The following is a 24,562-nucleotide window of genomic DNA, read 5'->3' on the forward strand; positions in this document are numbered from 1 at the left end:
AGAAAAGGACCTGTACCGATTGGTTAGACAGATGGATCGAGCTGGGAAAGATGTGCAGCAGGTAAGGGTGATAAAGGATAGTGAGGGAAATGTACTCACAAGCAAGGAGAGTGTGTTGAGCAGATGGAAAGAGTACTTTGAGGGGCTGATGAATGAAGAGAATGAGAGAAAGAGAAGGTTGGATGATGTGTGGATAGTGAATCAGGAAGTGAAACAGATTAGCAAGAAGGAAGTATGGACAGCTATGAAGAGGATGAAGAATGGAAAGGCTGTTGGTCCAGATGACATACCAGTGGAAGCATGGAGGTGCTTAGGAGAAATGGCAGTGGAGTTTTTAACCAGATTGTTTAATGAAATCTTGGAAAGTCAGAGGATGCCTGAGGAGTGGAGAAAAGGTGTTTTGGTACCTATTTTTAAAAATAAGGGTGATGTGCAGAGCTGTAGTAACTACAGAGGGATAAAACTAATCAGTCACAGCTTGAAGTTATGGGAAAGAGTGGTAGAAGCTAGGTTAAGAAGGGAGGTGATGATTAGTGATCAGCAGTATGGTTTCATGCTGGGAAGGAGCACTACAGATGCGATGTTTGCTCTGAGAGTGTTGATGGAGAAATATAGAGAAGGTCCGAAGGAGTTGCATTGTGTCTTTGTGGACTTGGAGAAAGCATATGATAGGGTGCCTGGAGAGTAGTTGTGGTATTGTATGAGGAAGTCAGGAGTGGCAGAGAAATATGTAAGAATGGTACAGAATATGTACGAGGGTAGTGTGACAGTGGTGAAGTCTGCAGTGGAAGTGACAGATGTGTTTAAGGTGGAGGTGGGACTACATCAAGGATCAGCTCTGAGCCCTTTCTTATTTGAAATAGTGATGGACAGGTTGACAGATGAGATCAGACAGGAGGCCCCATGGACTATGATGTTTGCAGATGACATTGTGATCTGTAGTGAGAGTAGGGACCAGGTTGAGGAGACCCTGGAGAGGTGGAGATATGCTCTAGAGAGGAGAGGAATGACGGTCAGCAGGACTAAGACAGAATTTGTGTGTGTGAATGAGAGGGAGGATAGAGGAATGGTGAGGATGCAGGGAGTAGAGTTGGCGAAGGTGGATGAGCTTAAGTACTTGGGATCAACAGTTCGGAGTAATGTTGAGTGTGGAAGAGAGGTGAAGAAGAGAGTACAGGCAGGGTGGAATGGGTGGAACAGAGTGTCAGGAGTGATTTGTGACAGATGGGTACTAGTAAGAGTGAAAGGGAAGGTCTACAAGAGGGTAGTGAGACCAGCTATGTTGTATGGGTTGGAGACGGTGGCATTGACAAAAAGGTTGGAGTCAGAGCTGGAAGTGGCAGAGTTAAAGATGTTAAGATTTGTACTGGGTGTGACAAGGATGGACAGGATTAGGAATCAGTATATTAGAAGTTCAGCTCAGGTTGGACGGTTTGGAGACAAAGTCATGGAGGCGAGATTGCGTTGGTTTGGACATGTGCTGAGGAGGGATGCTGGGTATATTGGGAAAAGGATGCTAAGAATGGAGCTGCCAGATAAGAGGAAAAGAGGAAGCCCTAAGATAAAGTTTATGGATGTGGTGAGAGAGGACATGCAGGTGGTTGGTGTGACAGAGCAATATGCAGAGGACAGGAAGAAATGGAAACAGATGATCCGCTGTGGCAACCCCTAATGGAAACAGCCGAAAGAGAAGGAGAATTAGGTTTTGGGAATTGGATCTTAGGAGTCTATCTGGTTTATGCATTTCAAAGGTATTTGCTAGGGAGGGGCAGAGAGACAGTTTATGAATGAGTTTGTGTGCTTGGATGAGCTCGGTATACGTGAGAAAGTCTGGTAATTCTAGCCAACTTAGTTGGTGAAGGGAATTACAGCGGTGAGAAGAGGCTCTATGACCTGCCGCAAATTTGGATATTTTGTTATAACAAGATGAGAGTTTTGTTTTCAGGGAAGATTGTAGGCTTGTTAGGATAGATGCACCATATAAAAGGGATGGGATAAGGTATGTATTAGCTAATGAAATCCTGGTGGTGGGGGAGATAAAGTGACTGTGGCAGTAAAGCATACCTAATTTTTTATGAGTTTTTTTGATATTTGCTTGTAGATGTTTATCAAATTTTAATTGATTGTCAATGATAATTCCTAGTAATTTTGTGTCAGAGACTAGTTCGAGGGGGTATAATTATTGCTGGTAATTATGAAGGATTGTTTGTCTAGGGAAGAGGTTCTGGATGCATTGAATAACATAAGTTTTGTTTTGGTTGCATTAAGAGCTAGATGGTTGTCGAGAATCCACTGTTCAGTGGAAGAGAAGACAGCGTGTGTTAGTTTGTTTAGAGTTGTGATGGAAGGGGAGGAACAGATTATAGTAGACTCATCGGCATATTGGATGAGACTGGAGTTAGAAATGGCTTGGAAGAAATCATTTATGAATATGTTGAATAGTAGGAGGCCTAGAATGGAACCTTGGGGAATGCCTGTGGATGTATTAAGGAAGGGTGAGATAGCCTTTTTCCATTTAACTGCTTGTTGCCTGTTTGTGAGATAGCTTGAGAACCACTGGGAAGAGGAAGGGGATAAGTTAAGTTTAGAGAGTTTGGTAAGAAGGAGGTTGTGGGAAATAGTGTTAAATGCCTTAGAGAGGTCGAGGAAAAGAGTGGATACAAAGTGGCCAGAGTTGCAGGATTTGTTGATTGTTTCTAGGAAGGAGAGGAGGGCAGTGGAGGTACTATGACCTGGTCTAAAGCCATGTTGTGTGGGGGTAAGAAGCTGATCATTGATGAGGTAGGTTAAGAGTTGTTGGTGTACACACTTTTCAAGTAGCTTAGAAATAGGGAATAGGATGGCGATAGGGCAAACGTTTGAGATATCATTATTATTCCCATCTTTATGGAGAGGAATAATAAAGGCCTTCTTCCAGAGCTGGGGAACCTGACTTTCTGAGATAGACTGATTAATTAGTATGCTGATGGGAGAGCAATGGCTTCTGCAGCTACTTTTAGGAAGTAGGAGGGAATTTCATCAGGGGCATTTGAACCAGGTTTTAATTTTAGGAGAAGTTTTTTATGGTGGATATAGAGATGGGATTGATAGAAAAAGGTGGAGGTTGGGGGCAAGGGATGCTAGGGGAGGAAGGGATGGGAGTACGTTGAAGAGGGGTTGTAGAGGTGTTGGTGAAGGATGATGTTAGCTTGCTTATGGACTCTATGAAGAAAGAGTTAAATTGGGTGGCCAAGTCCATGTCAGAGGCATCTGGGTTGGGGCAAGGGTTTTCTTTTTTTTTCCCGGGTTGAGGAGAGATATGATTCCTTTCCAAAATAGTTTGGGATTGGTGGTGTGGTTGGTTTGGATAGTGGAGAAATAGGCTTTGCGGTCTAAGGTAATATGTTTTTGACTTTATTTTGTAGTGTTTTATATTCGTTTAGGATGATAGTGGTTTTATTTTTATGGTAACATGTCCAGGCTTTGTCACAGAGTCACATAGTAGCTAAGGTGTTTTTGGTTAACCAGGGTACAGGGTTACTTTTTATACATTTTATTTTTAGAGGGGCAAAGGAGTTGAGCAGGTTTGTGAATGTAGAGTTAAAGTAGGTTAGAGCATTATCTAGGGAAAGAGTTTCTAATGAGTTCTAGTTTGTGCTTTTTAGTGCATTTGAGAAGGTTTCAGCATTGAAGTTCTTTAGGCAATGAGTGGAAATATAGGTGTGAGTTAGTTGTATAGAAGAGGGGAGATGGTGGACAAAAGTGGGGAAATGGTCAGCTAGTGGGTCTGGGAGAATACCACTATCAGAGATATAGTGAGGATGGGATACTAGAATCCAGTCTATTGTAGTTCCATTGATGGAGTTCTTGGAAAGCCTGGTAGTGGAATTGATTAGTTGTGTAAAGTTATATAAGTTAATATTGAGTGAGTTAGTGGGAGATTGGATTGTGGCCCAGTTTATGTTCATGTCCCCCAGGATTATGGTTTCATGAGTAATGTTGGTAGAGACCAAGGAGAGAATATCTTCAAGGGATGAGATATTGTCACCAGGAGGAATATAGAGGGAGAGAACAAATATGAGTTTATGCTTGTTTAGTTGGAGTAAGGCTGGTATTATTTCTGCCTTGCCAAGTTTGGGAAAGGGTTTGGTATAGGGGGTGACTAAGAGGGATGCTGAGTAAAGGAATGCTACACCACCTCCCTTTTTTGTGTTCTGTCATTCCTTAACATGCGGTAGTTGGGAGGAGTTATTTCAGAATCTTGTATGTGGGGCTTAAGCCAGGTTTCTGAGATGGAGGGAATATTGGGCTGGTTATGTAGAAGCCAGGCATGAAAGTCTGGAATTTTGTTACATAGGCTCTGAGCATTTAAAGCTGAGAAGTGGAGGGGTTTGCCTGTTGCTTGGGGGGTTGGATGCAGTGTTGTAGAGGGGCCTGGATTTGGGTGGATGTCCCTGGAGAGAAGGATAGAGATAAGATGATGGATGAGGTATTTTGTTTGTTTGGGGTGTAGTATACAGGTAGAGAGTTTTGTGGACATTAGACTAGTGTAGCTGTGAACACTGTTTTTAGAGTTAGGTAGGAGTCTATAGGGGAAGATCATGCCAGTGTTGAGGGGGGTAGAGACTGGGAGATATATGAATTAACAGTAGATGTGTACCTTGTAGAGAATGGGGTAGTGGTGTGAAATGGGGGGGTGGTTTGCATTAGTAGGTTGGGTGATATAATTTAGGTAAGTTAAGGTAATTAGAAGTATTATTTGAGTAAGTAGGGATAGAGATTTGAGGGTCATGATGTTGGTTATTAGAGTAGAAGTAGGGGGTGAGTTAAGTTGTGAAGTTAGTTTGAGTAAGAGATTATGGTTTAGGTTAATTGTTTAGTAGTTTATCAGGATAAGTTGTGCTTGGCAGCAAACTCTGAAAGGTAGGCTTACTATAATGAGTGAACTGTGGGAGGAGATTTTGGAGGTATGATGGGTAGTTTGGATTGGAAGGTGGAAGTGGTGGGAGTGACTAGCTAAGTATAAGTGTAGGGGTATTGGGGGTGGGTGGGATATGGGGGTAGGGTAGGGTAGCGGAGTGCGCCCGTAGGGCGAATGGAGTGGGTAGAGCCAAGAAAAGGAAGAATCAAGGTCAACAGTGAAAAAAAATCAGTGAAGTGTAAGGTAAGTTCAGACAAACGTATGCAAGGGGTAAGAGATATTCTAGCAGTGGTATAGGGAAAAGATTAGAGTGGTTCAAATTATGAAGAGTTTTTTATTTATTTATTTTATTTTACATTTGTTGACCAGGCTAGTCTAACTGGATACATGTCCATTTTCAGTAGAGGCCGGGGAGATAAGCTCCAACATTAAGGTAATGAATCAGGACTACAAATAGAAATAAAAATAAATTGTAAATAGTACATTATTACAAAGAATTAATGCAAGATCCAATATAAGGTAATGTAACAGGATTGCAAATAAAAGTAAAATTGTGAACAGTAAATTATTACAAAGAATAAATGCAGTTCATAGCTAAAGGGTGTCTATTAATGAACTAAGGTAGCTTCAATAGCAAACAGATTAAAAAAAACAACAACAATAATGGTACAAGGAAAAAAATTAGATCAAAGAAGGATTGGGTTAACAAAGAAGTAACAAACAACATTAGAGAAGGAAAAGTTAGGGTGTCGAGTCAGTAGTATTAAGTGCAGTATATACAAGAGGAGTAATGATTAGCAATATTTGGACAAGAAAAAAAGAGTGGAGGGGTGAAAGGTACCATCTGGTTGTTGTTAGACTAGGTTTGCTTGAAATGTCATAGGTAGCATAAGTATTAACAAAGAAATAGAAGAATATCAGGAAGTGTGAAATGTCAATGGTAGCATAGGAGTTAACATTGATGTAGAACAATATCAGTAGGTGGAGAGTGATTATAGAAAAAAGAAGAGTAAATTTAATGAAGTTAGAAGGAAATATAAAAACTACATTATTGACTATGAATTAATAAGTTGCAATTGTGCTCTAGTGGGTAGTAGAGGGGGAAAGGAAATATGATAGCTGGCAGGTGTTAATCTGGATTAGTACATGGGCATAACCAATGTTCTTTAAAGTGTAGTTTTAGCTGTTGTTTGAATAGTGATAAGGATGGAAGTAATTGTAGGTTGTTGGGGAGTTTGTTCCAACTCTTACCCACAGAATTTGCAAAGAGGGAGTCTCTGGCTTTATTGAGGGATTTCAGGGTGGATATTTGTAGCTTATTTGCTGAGCGTAGGGTAGTGAGATTTCTATAAGGAGTTGCAATGCTACAAAGAATAGGAGTCATATTGGTTTGAAAGAGAATCTTGTGGGTAATAGTAAGTTGCTGAAATAGTAGCTGGTTTTGGAGTTCAAGCTATCCTAGTTGTTTGAGGTTTAAACAGTGATGAGTTCGATATGGTGAATCAGTGGCAAATCTTGCAATGTTGTTGTAGGAGGTTGCTAGTTTGTTTAGGTTAGTTTTGGAAAGATTTGTATAGATAGATGAAGCATAGAGGAGAGTAGACATCAGATGAGTATGGGAAATGGTAGTTTTTGCTTCAGTGGTAAGGAAGGACTTTATCTTGTACAGTGAGCCCAGTTTTCTGTTAACAGTTTTAATTGTAGTGCTAATGTGTGTGTCAAAGTTGAGATTGTGATCTATAGTTACCCCTAAGAGCTTGGTGGTTCGATCAGGTGTAATTATAGTACCATTGCTTGATTTGACTGTTAGGTCTATTGGATGGGACTTCTGTGAAGGAGTAAAAACAAGTAACTTGTTTTTTTTTTGGCGTTTAGTAGGAGACAACATTGCAAAAACATTTTTCAACTGAGATAAATATTGACTGGGTGAGAGATTGGAGCTCGGATGCTAAGGTGGCAGAACACACTAATGTGGAATCATGTGCAGGTAGATTGTGGAATATTTAGCTGTAGGTCATTGATAAAGATACAGAAGAGGAGAGGTCCCAGGATGGAGCCTTGTGGGACCCCAAGAGTAATAGGAAGAATAGTAGAGAGGTTGTTGTCCCAGAGAACAGCTTGCTGTCTGTTTCCTAGGTAGGACTTGAACCACTGTAGTGTCTTTGTGTTGAGTGAGTATTGTTCTAGTATTTGTAGTATTAATTGATGGTTCACCATATCAAAGGCTTTAGATAGGTCTATAAACAAAGCAGTAGAGAGCCTGTTATTGTTACGATGCTTGTTGATGCAATCAGTGAAGGATAGTAGGGCAGTAGTAGTACTGTGGTGTGGCCTAAAACCATGTTGACAGTCTGCTAGAAGGTTGTGTAGGAGAAGGTGATCAAGTAGTTGGCGGTGTATACATTTTTCCATTATTTTGGCTAGAGGGGAGAGCAGGGCTATGGGGCAATAGTTGGATATTTCGGTTGAGTTACTACCCTTATGAAGAGGAATTATGTGTGAGATTTTCCAGAGAGATGGGATATAACTTTCAGTAATAGTTCTATTGATTATTATGGAAATAGGATAGGAGAGAACTTTAGCTGCAATTTGCAGGTATTCCGCTGGTAGGAGATCAGTGGATGGGGTACATGGTTTAAGTTTTGTTAGTAAGGTGTGGATTACAGATGTAGAGACTGGATTTAGTTGAAAGGTAGGGGGTTTACTAGTCATGGAGAACATGAGGTTTGTGGTAACAAGAGGTAAGGAATTTGCAAGAGATTGTACAGTTTCAGTAAAGGAGGTATTGAAGGTGTCAGCAATTTCCTTAGGTGTACTTAAAGAAAGTGCTGTAGGAGTTAGTCTTGGAGTGTCCTGGGTGTAGAAGTTTGTTAATAGCAGTCCACAATGTTTGTGAGGTTTGCTGATGCCTGTCTTGGAGTTTTAGGTAGTAGTTTTTTTATCAAGGAGTATAGCTTTCTTTGTGGTGTTTCTATGCTGATTATAGTTCTGGTGATCAGTTGGGCTCTTAGTACATCTCCATTTAGACCAGATCTTATTTCTTACTAAAATTTGTTGTCTTGTTTCTTTAGAGAGCCATGGTGCTGCTTTACTTCTGGCTCTTATGGATCGACTAGGGGCATGCTATTCCAGTATTTGTAGGAATTTAGAGTTAAAATGGGATTCTGCTTCATCAAGGGAGAGTTCTTTTAAGGGAGACCAATCACAGGCTTGTATCTCAGCTTGGAAACTTACAGCATTAAAGTGTTTTTTGTTTCATATGGTTTTAAGGATAGGTTGTTTAGGGAAGAATGTTGTATGCCTAATGATATAGGTGAGTGAATGGCTGCTAATGTCATCAGGTAGGGTGTCTGCAGTATAAGTGAGGGGATGGTTTCTTACTAGGATCTAATCTAATGTATTTTCTTTGTTAGTAGGCTTATGGATTTTTGTAGGGGTTGTGATAAATTGAGAAAGCCATACAAGTTAATATGAATTGAAGGTTGATTGGTAGTACAACAGTTCCAGTCTATATTGAAGTCTCCAAGTACTAGAGTTTCTTGAGGGAGGGAGGACGAGAGGAAGCATAGGATATTTTCCAGGGTGTTGATATTATTGCCTGGAGGTAGATAGGCCCATATTATATAGATAGCTTTGCTAGAATTGAGCTGGAGTTTGGAGACAAGGATTTCTGTGTGATTATGTAATGGTAGTTGTAAGTCTACTAGAGTCACATTGAGATAAGATTTAAACAAAATTGCTACACCTTCACCTTGTTTTGTAGTTCAGTCAGCCCTTATTATATTATATCCTTGTGGGATGACTTCATTATCTCTTGTTCCTGGTTTGAGCCAGGTTTCTGTTGAGCAAAGGACATCAAAGGAATGTATGTCCAGTAGAGTATGCAGTTGGCTAAGTTTATTGTTTAAGCTCTGTATATTAAGATGGGCTATCAATAAGGAGTTAGTAGTTTTGGTCAGGGTTGTATGAGTTGTGGTTTGGGGTAGTTGGGGGTTTAGTGGGGTATTGTTAGGTCTTGGGTTGGGGTGGATATCCCCATGAAGAAGAGGGTGTTGTAATGTATATAAGAGTTTCAGGAGGTTGAAAAGAGTATATAGTGTTCTTCTGGTTTGTTGGAGACTAATGTGGGCTACCTATGATATTTTGGGGAGAGGTAGGTTGAAGTAGAGATAATGTTTGCATGGTTGTGTGTAGTAGGTGGATTGGTAGGTAATGTTTGTTTTAAAGGATGAAGGGGTGCAGTGATGTGTGAGTTTTCATACCATGTAAGTATGAGTGGTATGAGTAGTATATGTATAGATGCAAGAGAGAGGAGTAAGTATTTAAGTTTAGGTTGATGTGATTTAAGCATGGTGGAATGGGGAGAGATGTATTAAAGTAGTAGTAGGATAGATAAGAAAGCCAGGAAGGATAGAGATAGTATGGAAGTAGAAGTACTGGGGAGGGGAATGTGTGTAAGGGAGTGTTTTTATATAGTGTTTAGCTAAAGATTATGGGTAATTGGATAATTATGGGAAGGGGAGTGTCTTGTGAGGTATAAGTGTAGGAGCACTGGGGGTGGGTGGGAATTAGGGGTAGGGTATGGGAGCAGAGTGAGCCTGCAGGACGAACGGAGCAGGGAAGAAACAGGTGGCTAAGGACTAGCAGAAAAACCTGTGTGCAGGTGAATACTGAGGAAAAGTTCAGTAGATGCAGGTAAGTATTGAGGGGTAGAAGCTGGGAAGTGCAAGGTAAGGGACAGTAGAGAGATGGGTATCAGGTATTGGGAGGGAGTCTCAGACAGAGTGATAATAGCAAGATAGGAAAGAGCTTCTTAGGCTGTGGAGGAGAAAAGATACTTAGTATAGGATCTGAGCCTTACTCCAGTTAAAGTCCAGGAAAGTAAATAATGTGGGAAGAAATAGCCAGGGAATTGTTATGGCTAGGCTTGTATAGGCCCTAGGGCTGATAGCCTAGTACCAACCTATGAACCTATGAACCTATGACGTGAGGGCAAACAATGCTAGGAATCAGCCTAAGGTTATGGTGCCATCTAGTGGGCAAAGGATGAAATTATAGCTGAAGCTGGTGAGCAGAGAAGAATGGTATAAGGTATACAGAGCACAAGAAACAGTTTCTGGAGACAGTGCAAGGATATAACTAAATAGTTGGTGTAAAGGGTAGAGTGATTGGATAAGTAAAAGAGAAAAACCTTTAGGGGTAGAGGGAGGGTATGGCTGCTAGGTATCCTGACTAGGTAGCGTACTAGAAAGCATATACAAACTGTTAGGCAAGTGTTCTGGTTTAGACAGCACGTACTTCTTGCCTCTTTAGGTAACAGGGATCTTTTACAGGACGGTGAGAGACTTTTAATTAAGTTTCTGTTGTAAGGGTAAGTTGCACAGGTCCTTTCGCCAGCTGGGTTGGTCCCACTGTAATGCTACAAGGTGGTGGACAAATAAACCTGAGAATAGTGGGTAAAAGAAAAACAGTGGTAGGATAAGTGAGTAGACATATACTTAGGCATAAAGGAAGAAAACACAGTAATAAGGAAGACAAATCAACAGTATAAATTCTGAAAAATTCAATCATTCCTTTTAAAGCATTCAGATTAATAGCTAGATCAGAGTACAGTGCCAGAGTAAAGCGGCATCACTAAAACCTAATTCAAACTGGAACATGACACACATAACTAGTAGATTAAATATCCTAGTTGTAAGTGTCCTTTACAAGAGCAGCTATGTGTTAATAATTACACATATGCACCAAGAATCTTCGAACACAATATGAGGTCTAAAAGGTAACCATTTTTCAACTAAGGCAATTAAAATAAATCTGCGATAATGATAACAGTAACAACAGGAATATACAGAGCAGTTACAGCACAAAATGAGGTACTCGCCTTTTAAACGCGGATAGTCAACTTATATTGCCAAATGGAGTCTAAAGCACATACAATGTAGTTAGCGACAGCACCATTTATCTACGCCCATGCAAAACAGTGTAACTGCAAGCATTACTCACTAGTTAAAGAAGTGCAGCAGAAGGTATAACAAATAAACACAGGTTCTAGGTTAAATCTGCCTCATACCTGGAAACTAATGCCTGGTCTAAAAATAATAATACTATTATTATCACTGCTAGGTCACCAGCAGCTCCTAAACCTTATAAAGTTTCCATATAGCCTCAAGATATAAAAAACAGTAGCAGCGCTATCTTCAATTAGAAATAATTCCCCAGGTGTCTACAAGCATTACTCACTAGTTAAAGATATGCTGCAGAGGAATAACAAATAAACACAGGGTCTAGTTTAAATCTGCCTCATACCTGCAAACTAATGCCTGGTCTAAAAAATAATAACACTATTATTATCACCGCTAGGTCATCGGCAGCTCCCACACCTTATAAAGTTTCCATATAGACTCAGGCAATGAAAAACAGTACTAGCACTGTCTACAATTAGAAATAATTCCCCGGGTGTCTACAAGTAAGAAGGTGTACTATATAGTCAGAGGAGTTGTTTAGTAGGGAATAAACAATTAAATGTTTATAAGGGGATGTGCTAGCAGTGCCATATGGGCCTCTCACGTTTACAGTTAGAACATAATAGAGTGAGGAAATCAGGGTAAGCCCGCACTACTTGCGGTTGTCGTGTTGGAGTACAAATGCTCATATGGTCTCCGATGCCATCTGAGAGCAGCTAAAATAAAATAAAATAAATTATAGACTGTGAGAGGGGTGTGCGCAACCTACTAGTACCACTTATAGTAAGTGAAAGTATGATAGAACGCTCACACAAACCCAGAGGTTAAAGTACAAGCCTCTGTTGCCGCCAAGAGGGTTATAGGAACATAAAGCAGGTTCGTCCTAGTATAAAACAGTTCGCAAAGTAGTGCACCAAGATTAATTGCTAAGGAACCTTGTAGGTGTTCAAGCTTAAGGAAGCTAAGGTAATAAGATTATTTGCTTTAGTGCCCTTCTATGAGTATAAGTGAGTAAAGATGAATTACACAGCTCTTACATCAAGTGGGTTAATATGGTGAACCAGTGGCAAATCTGGTAATGTTGTTGTAGGAGGTTGCTAGTTTGTACTTGCAACTGTACTTTCATTAAAAGCAGCTAACTGCAGATATATAAAGATTAATATCAACTCACAGTAAAACAATTCAATTAGTCTATCATTGATTAGTGAAACATTTAAAAACAAACAGAACAAATGACTTACAAGGACACTAGGGCCAGGTACACAGAGCAGCCAGGAGGTAGAATCCTGTATCTAAAGATGGCACCTCGCAGGGCAAGAAGGCTATATAGGATTGGAAAGGATGTGAGGTAGAAAGGGGTGGGGAATGAAGAGGCGGACAGGTAATCAAGGAGGGGCTATCCCTAGAATAATAGCAACTAGAATATAGGGAGTGGGATAACCTAGAGGAAAGGGTAGGCAAGGAAGAAAAAGAAACAAGTAAATATACAGGAGGGGTGGTAGGAGTAATAAGAAGAATAGGAGACAGAGAGTGTTTAGGAGGCAGATAGACAGTGAAGAATGGCCACTAACCAAGACAAGGTGGCTAAGGACTAGCAGAAAAACCTATCTGTGTGCAGGTGAATACTGAGGAAAAGTTCAGTAGATACAGCTAAGTATTGAGGGGTAGAAGCTGGGAAGTGCAAGGTAAGGGACATTAGAGAGATGGGTATCAGGTATAGGGAGGGAGGGAGTCTCAGACAGAGTGCTAATAGCAAGATAGGAAAGAGCTTCTTAGGCTGGGCAGGAGAAAAGATACTTAGTATAGGATCTGAGCCTTACTCTAGTTAAAGTGAGGGCAAACAATGCTAGGAATCAGCCTAAGGTTATGATGCTGTCTAGTGGGCAAAGGATGAAATTGCAGCTGAATCTGGTGAGCAGAGAAGGACGGTATAAGGTATACAGAGCACAAGAAACAGTTTCTGGAGATAGTGCAAGGATAGAACTAAATAGTTGGTGTAAAGGGTAGAGTGATTGGATAGGTAAAAGAGAAAAACCTTTAGGGGTAGAGGGAGGGTATGGCTGCTAGGTATCCTAGCTAGGTAGCATGCTAGAAAGCATATACAAATTGTTAGGCAAGTGTTCAGGTTTAGACAGCACTCACTTCTTGCCTCTCTAGGTAACAGGGATCTTTTGCAGGATGGTGAGAGACTTTGAATTAAGTTTCTGTTGTAAGGGTAGGTTGCACAGGTCCTTTCGCCAGCTGGGTTGGTCCCACTGTAATGCTACAAGGTGGTGGACAAATAAACTTCTTGCCTCTTTAGGTAACAGGGATCTTTTACAGGACGGTGATAGACTTTTAATTAAGTTTCTGTTATAAGGGTAGGTTGCACAGGTCATTTTGCCAGCTGGGTTGGTCTCACTGTAATGCTGCAAGGTGGTGGACAAATAAACTTCTTGCCTCTTTAGGTAACCGGGATCTTTTACAGGACGGTGATAGACTTTTAATTAAGTTTCTGTTATAAGGGTAGGTTGAACAGGTCATTTTGCCAGCTGGGTTGGTTCCACTGTAATGCTACAAGGTGGTGGACAAATAAACAAGGACGCTAGGGCCAGGTACGCAGAGTAAATGTATATAACTAGGATAAAATGGATATAACTAGGAAGCTTTTAATTTTGTTTTCCCTTTCCTTAAAACATATTAAAAGTCTAATGTAATATATCAAAGTCGTATTCTTTTTTTTTGGGGGGTGAGCAAGGTTTTGATCACTGAGGCTCCCACCTTCTGTAAGCATGCAGTCAGGGGTTGCCTGTCTAACCTTTTTTTTTATTTCCTCCTTTCTTACTTCACTCCTTCTGGTACTAGGCCCAGTGCTCCCATATATCATCAGGTCTGCCAGCTTCTCCTTCCATCCCTCAGCTAACTCACATTCTTGGCTGGCACCAGTGTGGAACTTAATGGCATCCTCAAGGGATCTTGCTATTAACTGCTTCTACAAAGGGAGTGATTTATTATTATTGTTATTATTATTATTATTATTATTATTATTATTATTATTACCTACCCTCGTTTTGACCCCCCTCCCTCTCCCCTATGTTCTTCTCATGATGACATCTGAAGTTTTCTCCCCACTATGGACCATACCTAGACTTAGGCAGTACCAAGATGAATGTTCCCCTCTCCCAGGATAGGCACACCCAGCCCTCCCTATCAGACACCTGAACCACTATTTGAAACAGGTTCACCTGGACCATAGTTAGGGCTTCATCCTTCTATGCCAAGGTACTGGAAATGGTTGTCTGTCTAATCTTGTTTGCTAAGCCCCACACTGGGCAAGTCCTTTTGACAGGCCCTAGTGGCCTAATGGATAAGGCAATGGCCTCCTAATGGATAAGGCAATGGCCTCCTAATACAGGGTTTTGTGTTCAAATCCCATCTGGAGTGATATAATCTTGATAGAAGTAAATTTTCATGTCATGGAGGCAAGGTACAGGGTTTGATTCTGACTTTAGGTCATTGGCTAGGCCTAAAATGGCCCTTTAGGTTGGCTAGCCTTGTATTCCACTATGACCTTATAAGCAAGCTTCCAGTTAGACCTACTGGAGTAAAAGCTACCTGCAGCTAATATCATGAATTTTCCAAAGCCTCTCCATATGTCTTCATTATATTGAAAATGGAAATGAACAGAATGGCTATTTTGTAATTTATTTTTTTTATTTCTTTATTTTCAATTTGGTTACTAGGATATAGCACTGATCATAAACTGACCAACTGCAGGCTCAATCTGGGTTACATTGTGAGTTGTAACAACATAGTTTCAAGCAAATTTTAACACATACAGAATTGGTACCAGCAAAATGTTCATATGGAGAAATGTGAAACCATAGCTAAGAAAACAGATATACTAGCAGTTCTACAAACAAAGACATAGTCAATATTAATACACTAGAATGGAGGAGGTAAGATTGTTGGGAGAGAGGTGTTAGAAAGAAGAGAGGAGAGGAAATATGTACTTTTACACTGGTGTGGCTCTTTCATATACTTTTTAAATTCAGACCTGAGTTTTGTGTAGTTTGTATTGTTGATGAGGTAGTGAGGGAGAGACTTCCATCATTTTGCAGCTTGCACTGAGAAGCTATGATGTGAGTATTGCAGTTCTGTAGCAGGGTTTGGAGTGAAGGACCAATTGCAGATTGGCTTCTGAGGTTGTAGGCAGAGGTGGCTGAAATGACCATCATTCATAGAGGAGATGGTTTGCCTAGATGGGAGTAAACTGAAGAGTAGGGAGCCCAGGAAGACACTGGCATTGCCTTATACAGGGAGACAGCTAAATTTGGATAGAGTGACACTGTGGTATTCATAACGTGAGGAGCTAGTGAGGAAGTACTGTATTTTACTTGATAATGTCTGTAGAGTTGAAGTGATTTTGCTGGATGTGGTAGCAACTAGAGGCAGCACATTTTCTAGTTAAACAAGTTGCACACATTTGCAGTGGTTGATCTAGTAGATGCTGATATTCTGAACTCTGTCCTTAATGTACATAATAGCTGAAACTGCTAATCATCATGAATATACTATAATACTGTACTCTTACTCAACAATCATGTGGTTTAATGGTACTGGTAGCTAGTTTGAGTTAATCTGAACAACTCCGAATATTGTAAGATGTAAACATAATAACTTTAATGGCATTTTGCATTTATTTTACATATTTTATGTACAGAAACTACAACTACAACTCAAATTGTGGGTCAACAGCCAATAAACCGTAGCTCATATGTGCATCACTTAGGACTGGCACGTGCTCTGTCTCGTACAGAAGAATCCTTTGGAGATGCCAAACATCATTATCAAGAAGTTATTGCAATGGCTCCAGAGGTATGCAAGGTGTTTTACTTATGTATTTATTTATTGTTATTATGTATTTATTTTTATGTATTTATTTTATTTATTTAAGAAGCTACTGTCTCGACATCTGGAAATCTTTCTACACTATTCCTCTTCACAAAGGAGGTAACTCCACTGAGCCCTCTAACTACAGACCCATTGCCATCCCATCTCCTCTATCAAAAATCTCCAGAAAGTGTATTCACAATCACCTTTAACTCACCTTATTAATGAAAATCTTCTGACCCCCACTCAACATGGTTTTATGCCACACCACAGCACCTCCACTGCCCTCCTATCCTTCACTCACACTGTTGCTGAAGCCAGGGCCAAAAACCACCTTGTGTCTTGCCTCTTTCTCAACCTCTTTAAAGCTTTCAAAACTGTCTCCAATTCCATGCTACTTACTAAGCTTACTGGCCTTAATCTCTCCTCCTCTCCTTTTCATTGGTTCTCAAGTTTTCTATCAAATAGGCTCCAGTCTGTCAGATGGTAATCTGCTTGCTCCCCTTTCCTACCTATCCAAACTGGTGTCCCTCAAGGCTCAGTCATTGGCCCCCTCCTATTCAACATCTTCACCAATCATCTTTACTCCTTCTGCAACACCTCCTCCCCCATACAGTACATCGATGACTCTACTCTTATCTCTTATGCAGACAACATCTCTCAACTTCTTTCTATCACCCAAAACTCCTCATCTGTGGAAAAATGACTCACAGAGCATCAACTTATACTCAACCCCAAAAAACTATGCCCCTATTATTTCTCCCCAAAACTCTCCACCATCTTAAATCCACCTTTACTATTTCTTTGCTAGATAACATTCTTATCAAAGCTGAGCCTCACACTAAGTTACTGGGTACAATAATCAATAACCAACTCAAAGTTGACATCCATATCCAACACTGTATCAAAACAACTAACATAAAACTGGGTCTTCTCTATAGGAATAAGAAATTTCTTGTTCCCAACTCCAAACCCATCCTTACCCAAACCTATTTCCTTCCATGTCTTCTCTATACCTCCCCTATCCTAACTCACCTCCAATCAAACTTTCTCTCCAAGCTAGAACAAGATTACAATAACAGAGCCAGATTCGCCAGTAACCAACCTTATAAATCCCATCATTGCCTTGCCCTGAAACAGCTTAAATGGCTAGAATTCCCCCAGCTCTTGCTACTTGTCCAGCTGCAGCTCACACACTCCCTACTCATCAAACTGCTAGCCTGCCCATTGCTCTCTACCATAGTATCCAACCCGGTCTCTTCGTAGTTCCTACCAGCACCTTCTAGACATCTGTAAACCCAACAAACCTTATGGTAAACTCCTGTATAAACACTCTGTGTCCCTTGTGTGGAATAGGCTACCACCTCATATTCGTAGCATCACTCAGTCCAGCTGCTTTAAAACTGAAGTCAAGCACTACTTTCTGAACTCAAAAGCCTGCCCTTGCCTAAATCCTCCATAATCTGCATTTTTCTTTCTTTTTCTTTTCCCTACCAGTCTACATCTAATAATTTAATGACTAATCTGCACACTAGACAATACTACATTATGCTACTTGGGTAAGGCATCTCATTACTGTAAATACTTAAATGTACTAGTTGTATTTACTTCATTTTTTTACTACAGTTATCCATTTCACTTGATTACTGCATATGTAACTTTTGCTTATGTTGTCTTGCTGCACTGTTTTTCTTGGGTTTTTGTGTATTACCTACTATGTTATCTTTTTATGTTTGCATTGCTGGAGCTTTTCTTCTCGGGTCTCCACTGAAAACAAGCTGTTGGCTCAGATGGACTAACCCGGTTAACAAATGTCAAATAAATTATTTATTTATTTATTTATTTGTGCCTGGGAAAATATCTGTGACAGCTATTTTTAGCAGAGGCCTAGGGAGAAAAGATCCATAAAACAGACATTATAACTTAAATACTACAGTAGAGACATTATACATTAAATCACAAAATAATATATAAAAGCTCTATAAAATCTCCAAAAACAGTCAGTATAATGTAATTTTCCAGAGCACATACATTGCGAAATGTGGGTACATAACATATAATCACAATACTCTTAAAGGTACAGCTAATACATCGCATGCCTTTTTGATTAGACCACATATGTTCATAGCTGACAGATTCTTTTGTCCCCTCTTAAAAAATATGTATATAAGAAGTATACATAAGATCTGGTAAGCCTTGTTTTGACAGAGCTTACAGAAACCTTTATTTGTAGATGGCAATGTTCTTGTTCAAAAATATTGGTATGGGTGTTAAGAGACTTAATGATCACTGAAAAAATGATGGAAACATTTAGAAAGACAATGGCTATGAGAGGATTTGGGATGTTAAAGCAATAAAATGACTGTTGGTTACAGGGAGGGGCAGTAAAGAACTGAAGGGTATTTGCCAGTGAGTGATGTGGAGATAAAGTATGTAAAGAAATTAAAACTTAACTATATAAGCTTGATGAAAGTTTGTTTAGAAAGTGTTTAACATGAAGATTAGTGAGTGGGATGGGATGATAATTTGTCAAGACCAGGTGGTAGGGTTTGTGTGTTAGTCTGAAAATGTGGTACACAGGCAGTCCATTTTCATGACAGTTATATTTTTAGTGAAGCTTTGAAGTAGAATGAGGTTTGCAGAATGTTGCAGTTTAGCTACATACAATGTATGTAAAGAATCCCCATGGGCATTTTTAAATGTTGATTTTTAGACCATAATTGTCTGGTGCTGAGGTAGCGTTGTCGCCTCACAGTAAGACGCTGTCCGGTTCGATTCTCAGCTAGAGTGTCTTCTGCATGGAGACATGCGTGAATGGGTGTACCTTCGTTGAAGGTTGTGCGTCAGGGCTGGTAACACGTCACGTAAAAATCAACTACCAATCATTAGCGGACCGGAGTTCCACTGTGGCGACCCCTATCTGGGAAAAGCCGAAAGACACAGCTACAATTGTCTTTGGGTCATGTACTAATTCAATAGGAAGCTTGTAGCAGAAATTTGTTTAGAACTGTACTGTGATGTGATGGGCCATTCTGAGGTGAGAATAGCTCTTAGCCAGTTTAAAAATGTAACTCCCTATCAATGATGATTTATTTATTTATTTTTTTTGGTGAGAGTATGAGGTTTCTGAAAAGTTGGCAGTTTTACTATAACTTATTTCTGGTTTAATTAGCTGACATAATTGTAGGTTAGTGAACAGAGATGAAGCATATAAAAGGCACTGGAGTAGAAGTTTATGGGTTGTGGTGATGTGTTCTTGGTCTGTGAAATAAGACTTGGTTTTGTAAAAACAGTCCTATTTTTTACCTGTTGTCCTACACTTTGTCAAGTGTGAATTCGAGGTGATTTCAACTCATCTCATCAATCTTGATATTTCCTAATGCTGAAGTCATTGTTCGGTGTTTCACACAGAAAATCTCTGTAAGTGTGATTTCTACTTGCATGCTGGCAGTGATTCATTGAATGTGTTCATTTCTCTTTTCACCATGGTTTTGCACCCATGGAGTTAGAATATTTAAATAAGAGGCACATGAGGAGTGCATAGGGGTAAATGCTTTTTTTAAGACATGTCAGTGACTGGGTGTACCTGTTGTTTTGTAATGTTTTTAGTGGCTTAGAGTAAATCTCAAAGATTGTTCATGCTTTTGCATTATTTTGGGCTTTGTGCAGATTTCTTGCATAAAGACATTGAGATGCTTGGGTGGGATTTATTCTTGTGTTATAGGTATTTTGTATTTTTTCAGATGGTGTGAGTGTGGAGTTGGTATATTTAAGTTTAGAGATGTAGGGGGTTTGCTGTGAAGCATAAGCACTTTAATTAGTAATTTAAGTTGAGTTCAGATTTTGTATGTTTCAGTCAAATGGCTGTTCATTGCTATTTAAGGAAGTAGTCATAGTCCCAGGTTTCGCACTTGCATAGTAGTTATAAATGAAGAGCACTGCTATGCATTAAGCGCATGTTATTCACTCTAAGCAAATGTGAAGGCATTTTTGATAAACCGTCCTACTTATGGCAGAAAAGTAAAGTAACTGAAGTAAATCATTATGTGTATGTGAAGAACTACATAAAATCCTCAGGCATCATATGACTGTATATACTCGGACATTGCGGACAAATGCAGCTATCCGCAGTCACTCTTGAAAGACTTAAGGCAGGTGGCAGACAGCATAGCTTTATTAGTAAGAATGTAAAAAAATAAAGAAATATAAAATGCTTTATATAGTGATATCCTTATTTGGATATCCTGATGGTTTGCTCAAAAGAATGGGAAATGGAGAAATTGGGAAGAATGAAAAAGGAATGCTATAACAAAGAAAGGAACACAGAAGGAAAACATCAAGAGGATTGTGCTAAAGGAGATGGGAGATGATGGGCACTATGTTTCTAAGGGTGGAGCAACCCCTTATTTTTTCAGCTTTTTTATACAAGAGGGTGGGAAATAGGTAAGAAGGTGTAAGAGAGGGAATAAAGGAAGGAAAGAAGAGGGTGAAGAAGAGTGCAGCCCAAGACATATCCCCAGACCATGAGGCTGCAAACATTTCTACTTCCAGATTGTGTTGTAGTGCAGGACTCCAATATTGATGAGTCAAAGTCTCATGGTGGCACAGTGGTCATCACCGTGTAAGCACTGAGTCTTCTACTTGCTGAAGAGATGCCTCCCGCTGAAGAGAAGCCTTAATTGGCTGAATGTGTCTGTCCATGGCCTGCTCCACCACAGCCTCAACCATGCCCCAAAACCCCTGTTCAGTGATGCTTGCCAAGCTGTCATGTTCCAGGGTGCCTGCAGGACCATTGCCACCACCCCAACCCTGTGAGGACATCTCTGGATGAGCAAAAGGTGAATGTTCCCTAACCTAGGAGTCATGCAGCTGGGCTGCTCCTAAAGAATATGGATTTGTAAATAAAATTAAGAGAAATGAATGAGAAAGAAAATAAGGAAAGACAAATGAATGCATAGTTAAAATAAGAGAAAGAGAGAAAATGTGGGTAAAGAAGAAATGCACACAATAAATTCATACATAATGTTGCACACCATTCAAGTTATCATCAATCAATTTTGCTTTCATTTAGTCTTTATTGAATTAAAACAAATTGTATGGGAAATTTTAATGTGTATATGGGAGCAATAAGTGTACTGCTATCTTGTCTTGGTGGTGCTCATTTGCAGCATACTGATCACAGTGTAAAAATGGTATTATATTTGATAGTTCTGCCTGATAAGGATTTGGTTGCAATACTGTACTGAAAGCACTTTAGTTCTTCTACTACCATTCTTTATAAATAATCTTTCAGTTATATATAAAATAAATCAGTTAAAGACAGAAAACAGTATTTATTACTTTATTCATACTTCCCAGCACCTTCAACCAATGTCTTCATTCTTCTAGGATCTTCAGTGTTGTTTTAGTTACTCTCCTCTTCATGTAGATGGAGAAGACAAAAGACTGTTATTGTTTACCTGTAACTTAGCCTTTTTCCTTAACATTTCTGATATGAGTACTAGTACTCTGCAAGGCATGTCAGTCACTGTTGCACTTGCTTAGTATATCTGTTTGTTTTTTTTAAATTTATATACTTCTGAATTCTCATACTGTGACAATATTTCTTTTAATGCAAGTAAATAGTAGAATTGCATCTTCCTTCAAATTGATACCCTTTTGTCTGTGTGCACAGTTTGTCAGTTTGGTGAAGGGTACTTTCTGGAATCTTATCATACACTTTCAGTTTAGGTTCTACTTTCAACTGTTTTGGTTTGCATACCTAACTTGCAGTTCCATGTAATAGTCTGTGAATTCTCTTCATCCAGAGCAGAAATTTTACAAAAAATATCTGCATGTGTTTCAACTAATAAGGTAATACCTACTGTAAATAAAATTATATTGCAATGCAAATATTGTTTTATTTGTACATAACATAGATTTATATACATGAAAAATAATTGTAAGTATACTCATGCAGATGTACATATGTATTTTACCAGACATATGTATGCATATTTGCATATATTTCTTTAATCATAAATATATTTGCATTTATACACAAAATTGTGTTATCACAAAAATATTCCATTGTAAGATTTGACAATACTGTACTGTACCTTATTTAGCTGGAAACACTGTATTCAATGAGACTGAGAAACGAAAGTCTTAATTACCCAAGCTCGTGCTTCAATAGGTGTCAGTCTCTGCTTTATGAACCAAGTCTTGTGCACTGTTTAGCATGAATTCTCCAAACACTGTAGTTAATTTAATAAGGTTTTATTAGATGTTAACAATATCCAAATGCTGTCTCCATTAACAGTTCTGATAAACAATTCAAATTGCTGTACATCATTCCGATTGTCCTGAACAATGTAAACTGACATAGTGTCTAGATGACCTGTTTTCTGTACTCATGCTCAAGTGCTGGACATCTTCTCTGAAGTAACAGGTCAAATGAACTTACTAACCTTAACTGCCCTGCTATCCTGAACACAGCATATTATATTCTCTTTTAGTCTCATAAATTTCCTTTATTTACTTTTTCTAACCCTGGTCTCAGGCTTTGTCTGTGCTTCATTAAAGAACATTCTGTAGTTGATCTTTTCCTGAAGAAAAGAACATTCTGTCTAGACACTTTATGCTTATCTTTTCTTTTTAATAAACTGTCTTTTATGCTTGGCCAGCAAGGTCAATATTCAGTGGAAGATTCTTTGTTTCTGCTTTTCTAAAATGTATGCATAAATGAAATACCATTTATTAGTTAGCAAGGTCAACATTCAGTGAAATATTCTTTGTTTCTGCTTTTCTAAAATGTATGCATAAATAAAACATCATTTCTAGGCCTGTTTTATTCTTTATGCCTGTCTAATGCCTAATAACTACTGTACAATGAAAAACCCTGATCTAACAGTTGCCCCTGAGATCCCTGATGAAAGTCTACTGGACCTACTTACATTTATATTGCTAACTACTGTATTTAGCTTTATGCTACCTGACTTATAATCTGAAAATAAAAATAAAAATATATATTTGGTAATCCTGCAATATTAATTTTGACCACTAGGTGCCACTTGAGCATTTATGCTTTGGCTGGGCTGAAATCTTTTAACTTTATGATTTGAATTAACTTTATGATATGAATAAACTTGCAGTTTTAATTTTGACCACTAGGTGCCACTTGAGCATTTATGGCCTTTTTGAATTGGAGTATTTTAAAACTTGTACATTATTTAACCCCCTTTTGCTGTAGGAATAGGTCTTGCAAAATTTATTTGTATACTGTACCATGTTTTTCTTTAAACTGGCCCTTCTTTGCAACTGAGGTTTTCTTAATGTATGGTAAGTCTGCAGACATATTATACACTCCTCCTGAATTTCTTTACTTTTACATACTTTCTTTTTATTTAAAACTTATACCTTATTATAGGCCAAATTTTCTGAAAACCTACATAACCTAGTAGCTGATGGTTGTACTTTATTAGCTGCTTACAGCCTTACTCCCGGGACTGGACTTGCAAATTTGCATTGTGCCCTTTTATTAGCATTCCCCTGCATGTCTTGGGTTTTTGCCAGATTTTCCTCAGCCATTGAGCCCACTTGGCCCCCCTGTTATACTTTTTACCTTAATTTTCTTTTACTGCATTGGATATAGAGGAAATCCCCTCCTTGGCAGCTTCTTCTGCCACATATTGTCTAGCCTATCAAGCATGATGGCTATTTCCTGAAGACTAATTGAAATCTGCACTAAAAAGATAACTTTATAAATGGTCTTGAAGCATAATTATCATATTCTGTGTTAACTTGTGTCTATACATTTTATTTATAATGCTACTTACCCTTTTTAATCTTTTATGAATATTTATGAGCTATAATAGTTTACTAAAACCTATACTTTCTGTATTTTAAATCTATACCTTTGCATTGTCTGTTAGTGTCTTTAATTTCTGACTAATGTAAAGTGCACTGCAATCTGTAAATGTGCACTATATTCTGTAAACTACTTAACAAATTAAACCTACCCTGTTATGCCTTGAATGCATTGAATAACTATCACTACCTATTATTTAAATAATAAACCTGTAAAAAAGAATTCTGTTACATTACCCTTAACTAATGACTGAATAATGTAATTACAAATAAGTCTGTCACTTTACCCTTAACTAATGAATTAATAATGTGAAGTATTTTGAGATTTGACTGAAATGTACAATGCTTTGACTATTACTATTACTCCCTATTATTTAAATAATAAGGCTGTAACAAAAATTATTCTGTTACTTTACCCTTAAGTAATGATTGAATAATATGAAGTATTTTAAGATTTGACTGAAAGGTACTATACTGAACACATAACTGAATATGAATGTCATATTCTGAAACTTGACTCATATTTACATTAGCATCTACTGAACATTTTAAAATAGCTGTGTATATTCTGAAAACTAACTAAACCAAAGGAATATCCTTTGCCAGTGTTAACTAAACACAGATAAAAGTATAACTGAAACTAGTACATGTTATATCCTAACTAATACAATTGTCTGAAACATGAGAACATTTTACAGTGTTACCTGAACACAAATAAACTAAAATCCATCTGAACACAGACTGAAACTACTAATGCTGTACAAATTACCATGAACCTGAAAACATGAATACATACATACTTGCTTTAACTTTAAACAAACATTGATGAAATAACTGAAACACATAGTCGTTCAATTTCTGATCCACAGTTCTTTGCCAAAATTTGCTCTGCATTTTTCCAGTCACTGATGAAGTAAAGAAAGGCCTGCTTTAATGCTGAAGTGTCCTCTTTATTGTTAGGCCTTTTAAACCTCTTCTT

The 24,562-nt window shown here is 38.6% G+C and overlaps 1 protein-coding gene across 1 annotated transcript in view; it reads left to right on the plus strand.

Annotated features, from left to right (window-relative positions):
- Positions 1-24,562, plus strand: part of LOC122792348 — a 461,671-nt gene that overhangs the window by 356,903 nt on the left and 80,206 nt on the right. Inside the window, exon 5 of the mRNA XM_044060141.1 lies at positions 15,566-15,720. Coding sequence (XP_043916076.1) covers positions 15,566-15,720 — 155 coding nt within the window. The remainder of the gene's footprint in view (positions 1-15,565; positions 15,721-24,562) is intronic.

Source organism: Protopterus annectens, chromosome 1.part2 (assembly GCF_019279795.1).
Source record: "Protopterus annectens isolate FY-2018-M chromosome 1.part2, PAN1.0, whole genome shotgun sequence".
In the NCBI taxonomy this organism is placed as follows: domain Eukaryota; kingdom Metazoa; phylum Chordata; order Ceratodontiformes; family Protopteridae; genus Protopterus; species Protopterus annectens.